Source organism: Hemitrygon akajei, chromosome 3 (assembly GCF_048418815.1).
Source record: "Hemitrygon akajei chromosome 3, sHemAka1.3, whole genome shotgun sequence".
Lineage (NCBI taxonomy): Eukaryota > Metazoa > Chordata > Chondrichthyes > Myliobatiformes > Dasyatidae > Hemitrygon > Hemitrygon akajei.
The window spans coordinates 139,361,778-139,378,695 of record NC_133126.1 but is presented as its reverse complement, the minus strand read 5'-3'; the positions used below and the strand labels follow the sequence as shown (position 1 = coordinate 139,378,695).

At 39.9% G+C, this 16,918-nt stretch overlaps 1 protein-coding gene across 3 annotated transcripts in view; it reads right to left on the bottom strand.

Annotated features, from left to right (window-relative positions):
* The window catches only part of pxylp1 (2-phosphoxylose phosphatase 1), a 202,391-nt gene that overhangs the window by 18,319 nt on the left and 167,154 nt on the right, over positions 1-16,918 (bottom strand). For all 3 annotated transcript variants that reach the window (XM_073040931.1, XM_073040932.1, XM_073040930.1), the window contains one exon: positions 10,592-10,718. In XM_073040931.1, coding sequence (XP_072897032.1) covers positions 10,592-10,718 — 127 coding nt within the window. The remainder of the gene's footprint in view (positions 1-10,591; positions 10,719-16,918) is intronic.

Genomic DNA, 16,918 nt, shown 5'->3' with positions numbered 1-16,918 from the left:
GACCATACATCTTCTTCATTAAAAAGTACCTGGGAAAGAAGACTTCCTTTTCAGCCTCAATGAAAAAAATAAGGCTCCCAGTATGTTTTTAAAAAAGGAATGGTTTATTCAATGCACAACATAAAGGAACTGGAGGATCTCGGTGGGTCACACAGCATCTCTAGAGAGAAATAAAGTCAATGTTTTGGGTCAAGACTAATCAATCCTGAGATGTCATTGGTTGACTTCCCTCCATGGGGCTGCCTGACCCATTGAGTTCCTCCATGTCATTTGTATGTTGCTCCAGATCTCCAGGACCAGTATGCTCTTGTCTCTGGTTTATTCAATAGGTATTAGGATTCATCTTCTTTATTTATTTAATGATACAACACAGTGTGGGCCCTTCGAGCCATGCCAGCCCAGCAACCCCACAACCCTAAATAACCCCTCTCTAATCATGGAACAATTTACAATGACCAATTAACCTATCCAGTATGTTTTTAGTCTGTGGGAGGTAACTGGAGCACCCATGCATTCTATGGGGAGAGGACGTACAGAGACTCCTTAAAGAATGGAACTGGAATTGAACCCCGAACTCCGGAACACACCGAGCTATAATTGCATCACCCTAATGTGGCGTCTAGATGTGAACATCAATATCAGAAAAGGTTTCAAACTAGATAAAATATTGAAGTAAGCAAGCATAGGAAATATGTTTACATTGAACAAAAACAAAGCTGAGATCGTAATAAAACAGAAAATATTGGGAACACTCAGCAAAACAGATAGTTTGTGCAAATACAAAAACAGAGTTAAGGATTTAATTGATTTCATCAGAAATGGAAAAGCTATAGATAGAAAAGTGAAAGGAGAGAATGTATGTGTGTAGAGAGGACTTGAGTCACATTGCAAGGATACAAGTCCTTAATCCTTCTGCGTCAATGCCATCTACCCGGATTAATCTCATTTATCTGCACTTAGACCAAACTTTTCAAAGCCCTAGTGTTTCAGGTACTCATCCAAATATTCCCTAAATGTTGAAAAACCTCCTGCTCTGGGCAGTGTGTTCCAGATTTTAATCACCCTCTGGATGAAAATATTCTATCCCGAATCACCTGCACTCAGGCCTTAAACATATTCTCCCTGTTGACAGAAAATAATAAAAAAGAAAATTGACAATGCTATAAAAAGAGAAAATGCTTGAAACAGTCCATGCCTCAGGCAGCAACTTGGGAAAGAGAAAAAGAGTTAACATTTCAGATTGAGGATCTTTCATCAGAACAGGGAAAGAGAAAGTAAGTGAGTTTTAAGTTGTAGAGAAGTCTGGGGAGGAGTGGATAGAACAAAAGAAACACGGGCGATATCACAGTAAGTTGCAAACAAGATTAACTGGTCAATGGAGCAGAAAGAGAATGGAAAATTGGAACAAAAGCAATGACATAAGCCAATTAAAGAATGAAAATACAGCCAGATGACGATACAGACACAGCAGAGATGTGGAACATATCCAAGTAGATATATCCTAGCTGTGCTAATGGAGAGAGTAAAACTGAGCCAATCTCACAGACTGATGCTTTGGAACAGAAGTGGCAAGATCTGATACAAGTATTTTTTAAAAATCATACCAGGGGCTATATTTGTTTCATGAAAGCTTAAGAGAATGACTGTTTCCCCAGAGGCAGAAAATATATGAACTTTTTTAGTATGTGATTTCCAAGGAAGCCAAGTTGTATGTTCATTCAATTATTTTAAATGCTAGTATCAAGCCAGGAATTCCGAAAGTAAACTTTGTCAATCTTTTGAAAAACTTATTGACAATAAACAATTCTTCTTTTTCTGAAATAAATTAAAACCACCCTCAGAGGCACAAAACATTTCTTTCTTGTAATACATATCCAAAAGAAAATTGCCTCCCTCTCAAATTTCTGTATCAGATTTACTTCAATCAAGCAGTGCTAGTGATCTGACCACGTCTTGTTTTCTGTCAGAGGAGTTGTGACCCCTGTTGACATAGCAACCTTATTCTTCCACGGTGCATGATCTAGGAATGTGAGATACTGATGATCCAAGGTTACCTTCTGTGTTCCAAAATATCACCATTAGGATTTTAAATGTATCAAAAGGTTTTCAAATTATGTATAGAGACAAATAACATTAATGATTTTTCAAATCTTTCCTATCTTTCCCTCACACGTGTGTGCGCGCGCACACACACACAATTTATTCTGTCCTTTCCCCTTATATTATCTTTAACTTTCAAAGTTTGAGTTTAATTTCCATCCACCCATAAACAGTTATATAGCCAAACGCCACCAACTCTGAGCCAATACTGAGGAAAGGTCAGAAATCTGGAATTTTAACTCTCTCGCTTTCACTAGCTGCAACCCAACATACTGTGAAGAAATTTCTCTCACTTATGGCATCTGCAGTATTTCATATATGCAGCGGGAATGAACAACTAGCTATAACCATAAAAGCTATGAAGGGAAATCTGCCCAGAGCAAAGAAACAAAAGTCTTTGAAATGACACAGAAGAATTTAGCTTTGAGAAAGAGAATAATCAGTAACATGAACAGAATAAATAGATCTTAAGCAATTTTAATTTGGTCATGGTCAAATGATACGAATCTATTTAATTATGCTTTATTATTGAGTGTTCTTTATTTGTATAGGGTCAGAGTTAAACAACGCAGTCCATGCTAATCAAGATACATATCTAAATCTGTGTTTGGCCTCTGTCCATTTAAACTTCTCCCAGCCACATACCTGTCTGAATGCCTTTCAAATGTTGTAACCATACCCACCTCTGTCACTTCCTCTGCAGCTTATTCCATATACCAACCACACCCTGTGTGGAAAAACCTGCTCTCAGATGCCCTTTATATCTTTCCCCTTTCACCTTAGACCTATGCCCTCTAGTTCTAGACACCCTCTTGACTTGGAAAAAGACCGTGACTGCATGGGTGAGATTAAAATTGACACAAACATGAAGTCAACAAATGAGTGCACATTTCTAGATCATCTGTGATTGATGGCATAGCACTTTAAATTTGGCTGATAACTGCTATGTAAATTGCTAGCCACAAGGGATTCTGCAGAAGATCGAAATCTTGAGCAACACACACAAAATGCTGGAGCAACTCAGCTTGTCAAGCAGCACTGAGAAGGATCTCAGCCCACAACGTTAACTGTTCATTTCCCTCCATAGATGATAAAACAATGGAAGTAGATAATTATAAATGACCTGGAGTTCATTCTGGGCACCAGACGAGGGTCACTTGGATTAAAAGAAAACTTGAAATGCTGAAAGAACACTCAGCAGGTTACACAACATCCATAAAAGATAGAAACCTTTAACATATCAGGTCAATTAATATTAATTCTATAGTACTCCCCAAGAGAGCACTCTAAGTATTTCACTTCTTTTGTTTTCATTTCAGATTTCCAGCATCCTCATCATTTTGGCTTTGCCATCCAAATCAGGTTTAATTGCACTGGTATATGTCATGAAATGTGTTATTTCGTAGCAGTACATTGCAATATATAATTTAAGAACTATATATGTGTGTATATATATATATATATACACACACACAAACATTAAATTTAAAAATAGCACAAAAAGAGAGCAAATAAGATAGTGTACATGGATTCATCGTCCACTCAGAAATCTGATGGCAATGGGGAAGAAGCTGTTCCTAAAACATTGTTGTTGTGTACTTAGTACATAATAAACTCAAACCCAGTCTCAGAAGCAGTATGCAGGACAAAGAGCTCAACAAATTGAGGGCTCCTCAAACAAGGAGGTTCGCTGTTTCACTCCTGGACAAGCAGTCCTGCCGAAGAACTACAGAGGTGATCGAAAGTGGGTACTCGGAAAGATTAAGGACAAAATTGGACAACTTGCCTTCACAGTGGAGATTGTGCCAGATATCATCTGGAGATGACACGTTGATCAGTTGAGGAGACCAGTGGCAATCATCCAGGGAATGTGTCCAGAGCTGTCAGAGCCACTTCCTGCAGTCCCAGAGTCAACTCCTGCAACCACCAGGGAGGAGGGCCCAGAACCTGAGATTGTTTCACAGCTGCAAGTCTCACCTGAGAAGCAGATTGATCCCCCTTGTCAGGAAAGACATTATCCCACAAAAGTAAGAAATCCTCCACAGTGATTACATCTTTGGGCCTGAATGAGACAATTTAAAATTACTATGCTGTGGATATCTGTATAGTAGTATATAGTGCATACAAGTTTCAGATGCATTCTATATTGAGTTGGAGTTTATAGCTAATCAGGTAGGAGTGTTGTGCATGCCTCAACACGTGATACACGTGCATCTTGGCTTAGAAGTAAAAAATCTAAGTTAGACTCGCCTTCCTGGCTCTCTGTTTTCCTTTCAATTAATTGTATGTTTTGGCGTTACAGATCATAACAGTTGAGTGTGTGTCTTCAGGCTCCTGTACCTCCTTGAAGGCAGCAATGAGAAGAGGGCATATCCTAGATGATGGCGGTTCTTAACGATGGATGTCTCCTTTTTGAGGGATTGGCTTTTGAAGATGTCCTGAATGCTGGGAGGCTGGTGCCCATGAAGGAGCTGGCTGAGTATGTAACGTTCTGCAGCTTTTTCTGATCCTGAGCAGAGCCCTGACCATACCAGATGATGATGCAGCCAGTTAGAATGCTCTCCATGGTACATCTGTTGAAATTTGCAAGGGTCTTTGGTGACATATCAAGTTTCCTTGAATTCCTAATGAAATATAGCCACTGTCTTGCATTCTTTGCAATGTACATTAGTATGTTGGACCCAGAATAGATCTTCAGAGATGTTGACATCCAGGAATTTGAAATTGCTCACTCTTTCCACTGCTGATCCTTTGATGATGACCGGTATGCGTTCCCTTGATTTGCCTATCCAAAAGTCCACAATCAAATCCTCGGCCTTACTCAAGCTTGTTTTTGTGACACCACTCAAGTGCAAGCTTGTTTGTGGTAGTAACACCACTCAACCAGCTGATCTAGCTCACTCCTGTACACCTCCTCATCACCATGTAATATTCTGTCAACAATAGTTGTGTCATCAGCAGATTTATAGATGGCATTTGAGCTACGTCTAGTCACACGGCTGAGGGCTATGCACACATCATTGAAGCTTACCAGCGCTGATTGTCAGCGAGGAAGATGTGTTATTTCCAGTCTACACTGACTGTGGTCTCCCAATGAGGAAGTCAAGGATCCCATTACAGAGGTCCAGGTTTTGGAACTTGATGATTAGCACTGAGAGTATGATAGTTTTATACACTGAACTGTAATCAATAAACCAAAAACTGATGTAGCTATTGCTGTTGGCCAAGTGATCCAAGGCTGAGTGGAGAACCAGTGAGATTGCATCTGCTGTAGACATATTGTGGCGATAGGCAAATTACAGTGGGCCCTGGCCCTTGCTTAGGCAGGATTTGATTCTGGCCATAACCAACCTTTTAAAGGACTTCATCACAATAGATGTGAGTGCAACTGCTCACTCTGCTCTTCTTAGGCAGTGGTATAATTGTCACTGTCTTGAAGCAGGTCAAAACCTCCAATTGCTGCAGTGTGAAACTGAAGATGTCCTTGAACACTCCTTCCAGTTGGTTGGCACAGGTTATCACTGCCCTAATTGGTACACTATCAGTGCCTGACACCTTGTGAGGATTCACCCTCATGAAAGATGTTCTGAGGTTGGCTTCCAGAACAGAGATCATAGGGTTAATAATGCTACAGGGATTTTCACAGGTTTTGTTGTATTCTTCCTTTGAAAGCAAACATAATAAGATGAATAAACTCTTCTTGGGCTTCCAGCCGAGTACAGTTATTGATTATAAACGACATCTCGATGACAAACTCTGCCAACTTCTTCAGAGATGATGCCTGGACATGCCTTGGTTAGTTATCCAATCAGGTTTCCACTCTCTCACCGTGTTTACAAGTGAATTCTAGTTCTTACTTTGAGCAAGACCTTTGCCTTTGTTAAATGTCTTTTCATCCAGTTCTATTTCAATGGTTTCCTTCACCAGGTGGTCTCAAAAGTCATTGGTGTGGCATCAAGGAGCACAGGAGGTGTATGCATTTGGGTTATCCAGAGATATCAACAGAAGCAGAACACTGCATTTGCAATGGCCATAGGATTGACTTCGTTATCACAAGACTATTGAGCCGTGCCAATGGCTTTTGGGACCATCTGGTAAAGGAAGTATTTGAAATAAAACTAGAGGAAAAGATTTTTAACAAAGACTAAGGTCTTGCTCTAAGTAAGAATTGGAATTTGATTATTATAAACAAGGTGGAAAAGCAGAAACCTGATTGGAAGAGGACTAACCAGTCAGAAGGGACAGATGACAGGAATATAAATATGACTGGACTAGAAGTGCTCGGGCATCATCCCTGAAGAAGATGGCAGAGTTTGTCATCGATACATTGGTTATAATCAATACCTGTACTCGGCTGGAAGCTAAAGAAGATTTATGGGTCATATACGCCAGGAAAGCACTAGATCCTTTTTCAATCATAAAGGGTGTTTAGCTCAACTGGGATTGAAGCATGACAGCCATTTATGATAGTGAGCTTTGTCTTGTAGGAAATAATGGCCTGCAAACCCTGCCAGAGCTGACATGCATCCAATTTTGTCTCTAGCTTCAGTTGGAATCTATAGCCTTCTATAGGTTGTATCTGGACTTCTAGCATAGTTCTGGATCATCGGTCCTGAATGCCACAGATCTAGCCCTGACCAGACTATGAATTTCTTAGTTCATCCACGGCCATTGGTTTGGGTATGCCCAGTAAGTTCTCAAAGGCATGCACTCATCTACTCACATCTTCATAAAGTCAGTGACAAGTAAGGTGTAGCCATTCAGATTCAAAGATGAAACCCTGAATATTCCTCAGTCCACCAACTCAAAGCAGTCCTGCAAGCACTTCTTTGCCTCCCTTGACCATACCTTCTTGATCCTCACCACTGGTACTATGGTCTTTAGCCTCTGCTCATACGCCAGGAGTAGAAGTACAGCCAGGTGACTGGACTTTCTAAAGTGCAGACCTGGAATGGCACGGCAAACGTTCTTGATGGTGGTATAACAGTGGTCAAGTGTTTTGGCTCCTCTTGTTCCATAGGTGAGATGTAGGTGATTGTTGTTCAGACATTTCTTCAAGGTGGCCTGGTTGAAATCCCCCAGAATGATCGGGAAGACATGAGGGTGTGGTGTTTTGTGCCTGCTGATCAAGGTGCACAGCTCCTCCAGTGCTGGCCTGATGTTAACTTGAGGTGAAATATACATCACTACCAGAATGGTGGTGGAAAACTCTGTAAATAAATGGCATTTTACTGCTAGAGGTTCCAGCTTGGGTGAGCAGGACTGAGACAGAACCGACACATCTGTGCACCACAATGAGTTAATCATGAATCATACTTCCCCGCTGCATTTAAAAAGACCTGACTGTTGAATTTACGATGAATGGTGAAGCCATCATTCTGTAACGCTGCAGTCGAAATGGTGGGGGCATTTCGTGAAGCAAAGTAAACAGCAGTCCTTGATTTCCCTCTGGTACTACAATCTTCTCTGAGGTCTTCATTTTTATTTTTCCAAGACTGTACATTTGCCAGTTGGATCGTTGGAAGTGGAGGTCTAAGGCTTCTGCGTTTCCATCATACCTGCAGCCCAGCACACCTTTCACATTTCCACTTACCTAAAGGGGAACTGCACTCATGACCTGAGTCTACTGTCCAGCATCGCCAATTTTGAAGATCGATGATTCTTTAAATGTCTTAAAACAATGCTGCTTACTCAAAAACCCATGGTTGTGACTGAATTTCCGCTGTAGTAAACTTAAATGGGAATATTTGATGATTCCCATTGAAGATGCGCTCCCAGAGTCACCCATTATTGCATCATCTTAATGTATCTGTTACATCCGGATAAGCTAGCACAAAAAAATACATTGAAGATTTGTGGAATAGGGTTAAATGAACCTTTGTTCACTGGAGTTTGAATTTATAAAGAGAGATTGTCAAGTTTTTTCAGTCAGTTAACCTAAGTCTCCTTCTTCTTCGGTTGTCCATCGGAATCCGATGACAACATCCACTCCTTTAACGGTGAGATCTTTGATGACTGTACAGTCCTATCCTGGACCCACAAGCTCTATTGCAGGTGGGACATGTATATGTGGTAGTGGTGGTAGTGATGGCAACCATGGCTGCATTTCTCCTGGCTCTCCTCTGCTGTCTTCTGGTTGTTCTTTCCATTTCCAGAATACGAACCCCATCCCTACACAGCTGTCGCCAAGTGTTACTGTCAGCAGCAACATCCTCCAGGTCCTCAGGTCTGATCTTGCACTTCCTTAAAGCATTCTTCATAGCATATAGTTTATTCCTAGCATAGAGTTTATAAGGGAAACAAGCAATTAAAAACCAGACTGATAGATTTTGCAACGAACACCTCAAGGAACATGAAGGAAATGGAAGAGAGTAGAAAACCCAATCAGAGATGCAGACAGGATTAGGAGATAGAGGAAAACAAAGATGGGGAGGGAAGGGGAGAGTGGAGGGAGATAAAAAGGAACAGTAAAAAATGTTTTAATTTAAAAGTAATTCTTCAACATCAGTAATCTTTGGAATACAAACATAAAGCAGCCTCAGTTATTTATTCCAATTTCAAGCATTATCTCAATTGCATAATTTTAATGAGCATTTACTGCTGAGTTAATGTAACATAATTGAACTGCCTTTAGTCTTTAATGTATCAATTAACCATGCCTGATGCCCTAGCCCATGGAATCCAGAATACAGTGGTAAATTTGATCCAAAACTAGCTGAGCAACAGAAAGCAAAAAGTAATACTGTATAATATGCAGCATAATCTAAGGAGTGCAGTTTGCAGATGCAACAACAGTAATCCCTGGGGCTGACAAAAAATAGAGGAAAGCTTTTGACCGGAGGGGCGGGAGGAATAACACTGGAGCAGTCAATTGGGTAGAACAATTTCAAATGGAATTTAATGCAAAAAAAAAGAAATGTCCAACAAAACAAGGGTTCATACAATGAATTGGAGGACACAAGGTGTGAGGCATCAGACAAGGAGACAGTAAGATATACAGCATAATGCAGCAGGTACCTTTACATGCAATTCATCACAACAAAAAGACTGAAAAGCTCCCTGCTTCTAAGCTGGATATCAAAGAGCTGAAGAAATCTTATTGAACGAAATGAAATTAAAGATATGCTTGAAAAGAGGGAGCTTGAAGTGATACCACAGAGGACAAATCAATAAGGTGATTAATAAGGGATACGGAATACTTTCCTGATATAGCCAAGTAATAAAATATAAGAACACTAGTTAGGTCACAGCTTGGGTACCACATACAGATCAGTCTGTCAGTCTACAGGACAGATCCATTTACACTGGAGTCAGTGTAGAGAAAATATAGAAAATAGGTGTTGTTACCTGGTTTAAAATTTTTAGCTAAGATAAAAGATTCAAGAGGTGGGACTTGTTTTCTTTACAGCAAAGGAAACCAAGAAGAGTCGTAACTGAGATCTGTAAAATTATGAAGAACCTAGACAGAATTAGGAGGGACTCATTTCTTTCAGCAAAAGGATCAACAACCTGGGGTCAAAGAGTAAAAGGAATTAGTAGGAGGTCTTGCTCCAGAGGATAGTAAGGGTCAGAACTCCTTGCCTGGAAGAGTACGAGAGGCAGAAACCCTCATCACATTTAAAGGGTTTCTAGAACGTGTACTGGAAGAGCCATGGACAGTGCTGAAAGATGCCATTGAGCTGGAAAGCTCTTTTCTCAGCATTGCTGGTCATAGGTTTTGTTGTCATAACCAACAAAACTTGATTCTTATTTCCCGGATTTCCACAATTTGCACATTAGCTGTTTCTACTGCCTCATCTCTAAGACCTAAAACAGCCAGTCTTCTTCATATCACTGAATTAGAAACAGTTTTTAGAGCATTTTTATATTATCCAGTCTCAAAAAAGATAGACAACATCACATCTTCCTTTTACAGATCTCCCAAGACTGGCCACCCCATCTTTTTTACATTGTTTATTGGCCAATTTCTCACACTCTAATTTCTCAAATTTTCATTATCCATTCATTCCATGGGTTTATGTGTTGACCTTGCTTCATCTTCAGGATCAACTAGACAGCTGGTTAAGGTGATGGACATACACACTTCCTGTAGGTGCCAGTTTGACTGGTATATTTTTGGCAACATCATTGGTAGTTATCATGGTCATTTAATATTTAATATCAACAGCTTCCCATGACACTGCATCTCACTGCTACGTGCTGATCACAGCAGCTGTATGTTGGCAATAAACCTGAAGGAAAAGCAGAGACAGACCACACCAAAAATGGTAAAAAAAAAGTTTTATATATTTTGTAGTCCCCAACAGGGAACCTGATGCCACTCCACAATTTGTCATGCAGCATCGATCAAAAATTTGTGCTCAACATTATGTAGAGGACACAGATAAAATTAAGTTCATATATTTTAATAGTTAGTTCTGAATACATTTCCTCCCTCACTATCATCAGTTCAATCTAATATTAAATGAAAATAGTCTGTAAATAAACTTACCTGCCAGGGATCAATGTACAGTCAATGGCAGGTGCTTTTGTTTTCGGAATAGCATAGAGAGGATATCTGTCACCATGGCGAATCATCACATGAACTGACATCAATCTGTAGTCTGGAGGTGCATGGCCTGAGGATGCAGGAACAAATCAATGATTAATAATTGGTATTTCCAACAGATCAGAAGTATTTATTTTAGAGAAACTACACTCAGTGGTTTCCTTATCAGGTATATCTGGTCGTTAATGAAAATATCTAATCAGACAGTCATATGGCAGCAACTCAATGAACACAGACATGGTCAGGAAGTTCAGTTGTTGTTCAGACCAAACATCAGAAAAGGGAAGAAATAAGATTTAAATGACTCGGACCGTGGTATGAATATTGGTGCCATACGGGGTGGATTGAGTATCTCCGAAACTGCTGACCTCCTGCAATTTTCACGCACAATAGTCTCTAGAATTTTCAGAGAATGGTGTGAGAAACAAAAAAAAAACAATCCAGTGAGTGGCAGTTCTGAGAGAAAAAATGTCTTATTAATGAGAGAGGTCAGGGGTACGGACAGACTGGTTCAAGAATACAGGAAGGCAATAGTTACTCAAATAACCACATGTTACATCAGTGGTGTGCAGAAGAGCATCTCTGAATGCACATGTCGAACCTTGAAGTGAATGGGCTGCAGCTGCAGAAGACCACGCACATATAATCAGTGGCTGCTTTATTAGTTGCGGGAGGTACTTAATAAAGTGGCCATTGAGTATATATTCAATGTACTTGGTAAAGGTATAAGACTTTAAAACAGACCTTACTGTAGGATGATTCAATTATGATTTACCAGACCAGCCAACACTATCACCAACCACTAGCTGCCTTTGTTACATTGAGCCATTGAAACAGCAAACATCCAATTCTGGAAAGCTGTAATTTGCTCACCTATTTAAAGTATGAGAAGAGGTATTTATTAACAATCTTGAAGATAACATTTATTCAATGGTTTATTCAGGCATCTTCTCTGGAACTTTGGAAGTTCCACTCCTTTCCATTAGCCAAACTCTGCTTTTCTCACTTCAAGCAGAACTTCATTCAGAAAGCCAAAGTAAATCACGGTGAGACTACTTGAAGTTTCTCCTCTGAGGTGTAAGAGTATATACAGCCATGCTGCTCTGAAATATTGTCAGGAGGCATTAGGAAGCTGAGGAGTGTGAGATAAGTCAAGCACCCAACAATGGGAGGTCCCAGCAAAACAGAGTGTCTTTGAATTTTTGCTTTTTCTTTTCACCATTGATCTGTTAATGTTGGTGAAGCTCAAACACTGGTTTACATAAGTCTACTACTTCTGCTTGTCCAAGTTAGAAGATCAGCTTAAGAATTCTTTAAAAGCAGGTTTTATGTAGCTTAGTGCAGTGGTCCCCAACCTCCGGGCTCTATGCAATCGGCAATGGCCTCTGTTCTAGGCCGACATTTACGTGCTGGGTGGCACCTAATTAATTAGCTTGTTTATTTCGGCTTTTTTCTTAAAGTTGTGCTGGGTGCACGCCGGTTACCGGTGCACGCCTGCGTGCTTTGCGGTCCGGTATTGGTCCGCGGCGCAGAGGTTGGGGACCACTGCCTTAGTGCTTCTGGGTGGTCAGAGATTCTTAAAACCACTAGGAAATGCTAACAGTTGAGTAAATCACTTCTCATTCCTGGGGTCATTCTTGCAAATTTCTTCTGGGCCCTACAAAGCCAGCACATCCTTTCTTAGATATGGGCCCCACACTGCCTACAATATTCCAAATGCAGTCTCACTAATGACTTATAAATCCCCACCAGCATATCCTTGTTTTTCTATTCTAGTCCTCTCAAAACGAATGCCAATATTCCACGAGACTTCATTACTACTGACTCAGCCTGCCAGTTAATCCTTAGAGAATTCTGCGCTGGGGTTCCCAGGACCGTTTGCACCTCTGATTTCTGAATTTCCTCCTCATTTAGAAAATATTCACACCTTTATTCCTTTTATCAAAGTGCATGATTATACACTTCCCTATACAATATTCTATCTTCCACTTCTTAGCCAATTCTCCAAATGTGTATTTCAGATGTATTTGCTAGGGGATGTTTTTAGCAACTGCTGCACGACAGCAGATGCAAAAACATCCTCTAGCAATTACGTCTGGAACTCAGCTTATCAAATCAAAACTAACACTCAGAAAGCAAGTTGTAAGCCAGCCTTTAGTTAACTCTTACAGACTTCTCATTACAAGTGTTATAAAGGTGTTGCACAGATCAAAACCTTTCCATCAAAAGTTCATGGGAGATTTCAAGATTAAGTTTAAATTGCCTCAAAAATGTAAAATAACCTTCTTCCACAATTTAAAAAAAATCAAACAGTGAATAGTCCCCAAATATACTAACACTATTTGTTTTTTCCAATTTATATATGTGGCTTTCTCATTTTTTAAATAAAGGATTCTTTATTTTTCTTATTCATAGTAATACACCTAACCGTACCCATACAAGTCAGGAGTGTGATGCCATTCTCTTTTCTTGCCTGGTTAAGTTCAGTTTCAACAACACACCAGAGGCTTGGCACCATATAGGACATAGTAGCCTACTTGTTAGGCATCATACCTGCAGTCATTCACTCACTGATTCACAGTCGTGGCCTTTTGTGTGATCTACAGGTTGCACTGCTGCAAGTCACTAAGACTCCTTAGACAGCACCTTCCAAACCCATGACCTCCACCAGCAAAAAGGAGAAGTACATTAAAAGCATGGGAACACCACCTCTTGAAAGTTGCTCCTAAGCCATACATCACTCTGATTTCGAAATATATCACTGTTCCTTCAATGTTGCTGGGTCAAAATTCTGGACTTCTCTCTCCAAGCAACACACACAAAATGGTGGAGGAACTCAATAGGTCAGGCAGCATCTATGGAAAGGAATCAAAATTTAACATTTCAGACTGAGACCCTTCATTGACTGGAAAGGTAGGAGGAAAATGTCCCAATAAAAAGGTGGAAGAGAAGGAGGACAAGCTAGATGAAGAAGGTGGGGTTTGGGCCGAAGTAAAAAACTGAGAGGTGTTAACTGGAAAAGACAAAGGGCTGGAGAAGAAGGAATCTAGGGATATTGACACCTCAAGGACTGCAGCAGTTCAAAAGGTCGCTCACCATCACCTTCTCAAGGACAACTAGGGCTAGGTAATTACCGTAGATTCCGGATTTTAAGCCGCTACTTTTTTCCCACATTTTGAACAGCTTTGAACTTTGCGGCCAATAATCCGAAGCGGCTAATGCATGATTTTTTTCATGCCGCCTCGTAAACATTTTGCCTCATAACAGTAGACCAATAAAATTGATGAGTAGTTCACAGAGGTCCAATGAAATTGTACGATAAATCAAGCGCACTTTCACAATTAAATTATTGTAAATCAGTCATTTGTACTCACCCTCATCAACATGGAAAACACTCGAAGCATTGTGCTACCTACCCTACTTAGTTTAAACTATATTTGTTTTCTGTACTACATCGCGGGATGCTATGACGTCACACCCGGTTTCGCGGTGTCTTGTGGGAAAATGCCGTTTGCGATGAAACGGGACGGAGGGAGGGAGCGCATTACGCGAGCGGCTTTGGATCTGAGCGAACTCTGCTTTTAAGTTAAAGGTATCAATAACTTTTCCTGGTAGGCTGCAGTATATATATTTTTTACCAGTCGTTAGGAGATATTGGAATGTTGTTCAGTAAAGAAGTATACGCAACGTATATTTAAAAGTAGCCGCGTACGGGCACGGTTCGAAAAAAAGCATTTGCAATATGTATTTGTTTTTGTTACCATATGGATTTAATTAAAAGTTAAAAAAATCCTCACGTGTAATATCTTTCTGTGTAAATATCTCATATTACAACGTGGGACACCTGCGGCCGAAAATCCGGTGCGGCCTAAAATCCGATGCGGCCTGTACAATTAAAAAAATGATTTTATTTCTAAAATTAGAGCCAGCGGCTTAAAATCAGGTGCGCTCTGTAGTCCGGAATCTACGGTAAATGTTGGCTCAGGCTGCATCCACTCATGTCCTTCAAATGAATATATTAAAAGACATATTATAACTGCACATCATTCCCAAATCAGCTGTAGTGTAATGTAATTTTCTCAATACCGAGTTAAATATAATCCACATCTATTGAAAAACTGCAGTATATATTGAAGAATATAATAAAGTATATGCAGTATATAATAAAGATTGTCTTGTATTAGACATTCAACTACAGTATATTTATTAAATGGTATTTAGCTTTACTATCTGAACATTTGCTCTTAATTTCTGATAGTTTCACTTTGAACACAAGTATGGAAATGTAGACTCTAATATTTTGTGCACAAGCTAGCTCAAACTATGATTTTGTTCATATCAGGCAAATACTTTAAAAGTATAGGAAGTTGGAATAATCTATGCCTGAGTAACCCAGGACCAAAGGTGAAATGCATTAAGGAATAACAAAGGGCATGACGAGTGGTTATGTATTCTAAGCACTGGATGGAATGCAATGCATGTGACATTAACATGGAGAAACAAAATGCTGTTTTAAAAGAAATAGAACCGAGATGTTTATGTTATGAGGATGACTGGGCAGCCTAGGACCATGACTAGAATAAGCAATGGGTCAGAATTAGTTATAACCTACAGGTGCTGATTTACACTCAGACATCATTCAAGATGCGGAGTCCCTAACAGAGCAATGCCAGTAATCCTGCAAACAAAGACTCACAGAAAGCTTTGCCAAATACATCTCAAAGAGTGACTGTAACATTTTGTCTCTGGATCTAAGTACCTGCCACTTGTGCCTAAGTGAATTAATGTTTAAATCATTTAATCATGCTGGTTTACCAGAGAAAAAAGATGACAGTGCCTAATTGCACTGCCAAATACCATACTCTTTCAACATGACTAGGAAGGTCTCAGGTTTTGTCTCTGCTTCATACTGAGTCTATTGATCTTAGCTAAATGCCCAGGGATATACAGACTTTATCATCAGAGCATCTAGGTACAGGAGTACACTTCTAACTATCCGTATATGAATCTAAAACAATTAGGACTGTCAGGGTGGACAACACATGCTAAGCCATGTCTGTCTAAACATATAATAGAAAGGTACTCACAAACTAAGAAACTAGATAAAGGCAGGTCAACTTGTTTAGTGGTAGGGTGAGTACCAATGAGTTTAAGATTACCGTAGATTCCGGACTACAGAGCGCACCTGATTAAAAGCCGCTGGCTCTAATTTTAGAAATAAAATCAATTTTTTAATTGTAAAGGCCGCACCGGATTTTCGGCCGCACCGGATTTTCGGCCGCAGGTGTCCCACGTTGTAATATGAGATATTTACACAGAAAGATATTACACGTGAGGATTTTTTAACTTTTAATTAAATCCATATGGTAACAAAAACAAATACATATTGCAAATGCTTTTTTTCGAACCGTGCCCGTAACGCGGCTACTTTTAAATATACGTTGCGTATACTTCTTTACTGAACAACATTCCAATATCTCCTAACGACTGGTAAAAAATATATATACTGCAGCCTACCAGGAAAAGTTATTGATCACCTTTAACTTAAAAGCAGCGTTCGCTCAGATCCAAAGCCGCTCGCGTAATGCGCTCCCTCCCTCCGTCCCGTTTCATCGCAAACCGGCATTTTCCCACAAGACACCGCGAAACCGGGTGTGACGTCATAGCATCCCGCGATGTAGTACAGAAAACAAATATAGTTAAAACTCTTCTAACTTTAACTAGAAAATGAATTACTAAGCGAAAATATTATAAACTAAGTAACTGCCATAAGGCAGCACAATGCTTCGAGTGTTTTCCATGTTGATGAGGGTGAGTACAAATGACTGATTTACAATAATTTAATTGTGAAAGTGCGCTTGATTTATCGTACAATTTCATTGGACCTCTGTGAACTACTCATCAATTTTATTGGTCTACTGTTATGAGGCAAAATGTTTACGAGGCGGCATGAAAAAAATCATGTATTAGCCGCTCCGGATTAAAGGCCGCAAAGTTCAAAGCTGTTCAAAATGTGGGAAAAAAGTAGCGGCTTAAAATCCGGAATCTACGGTAATTCCAATCAGGAAGCAGAGAAGATAAAAGCAAAGAAAGAGTGAAAAGGGCACATCATGCCAAAATAACAATTATTCATTGACGCAGAATCAGAAGTTTATTATCACTGTTTTGGGCCCAGTGCTCTGTAGATCATCTGAGATGTTGATTCCCAGGAAATCGAAGCTGCTCACCCTTTCCATCACTGACCCCTCAGTGAGGATTTATGTGTTTTCT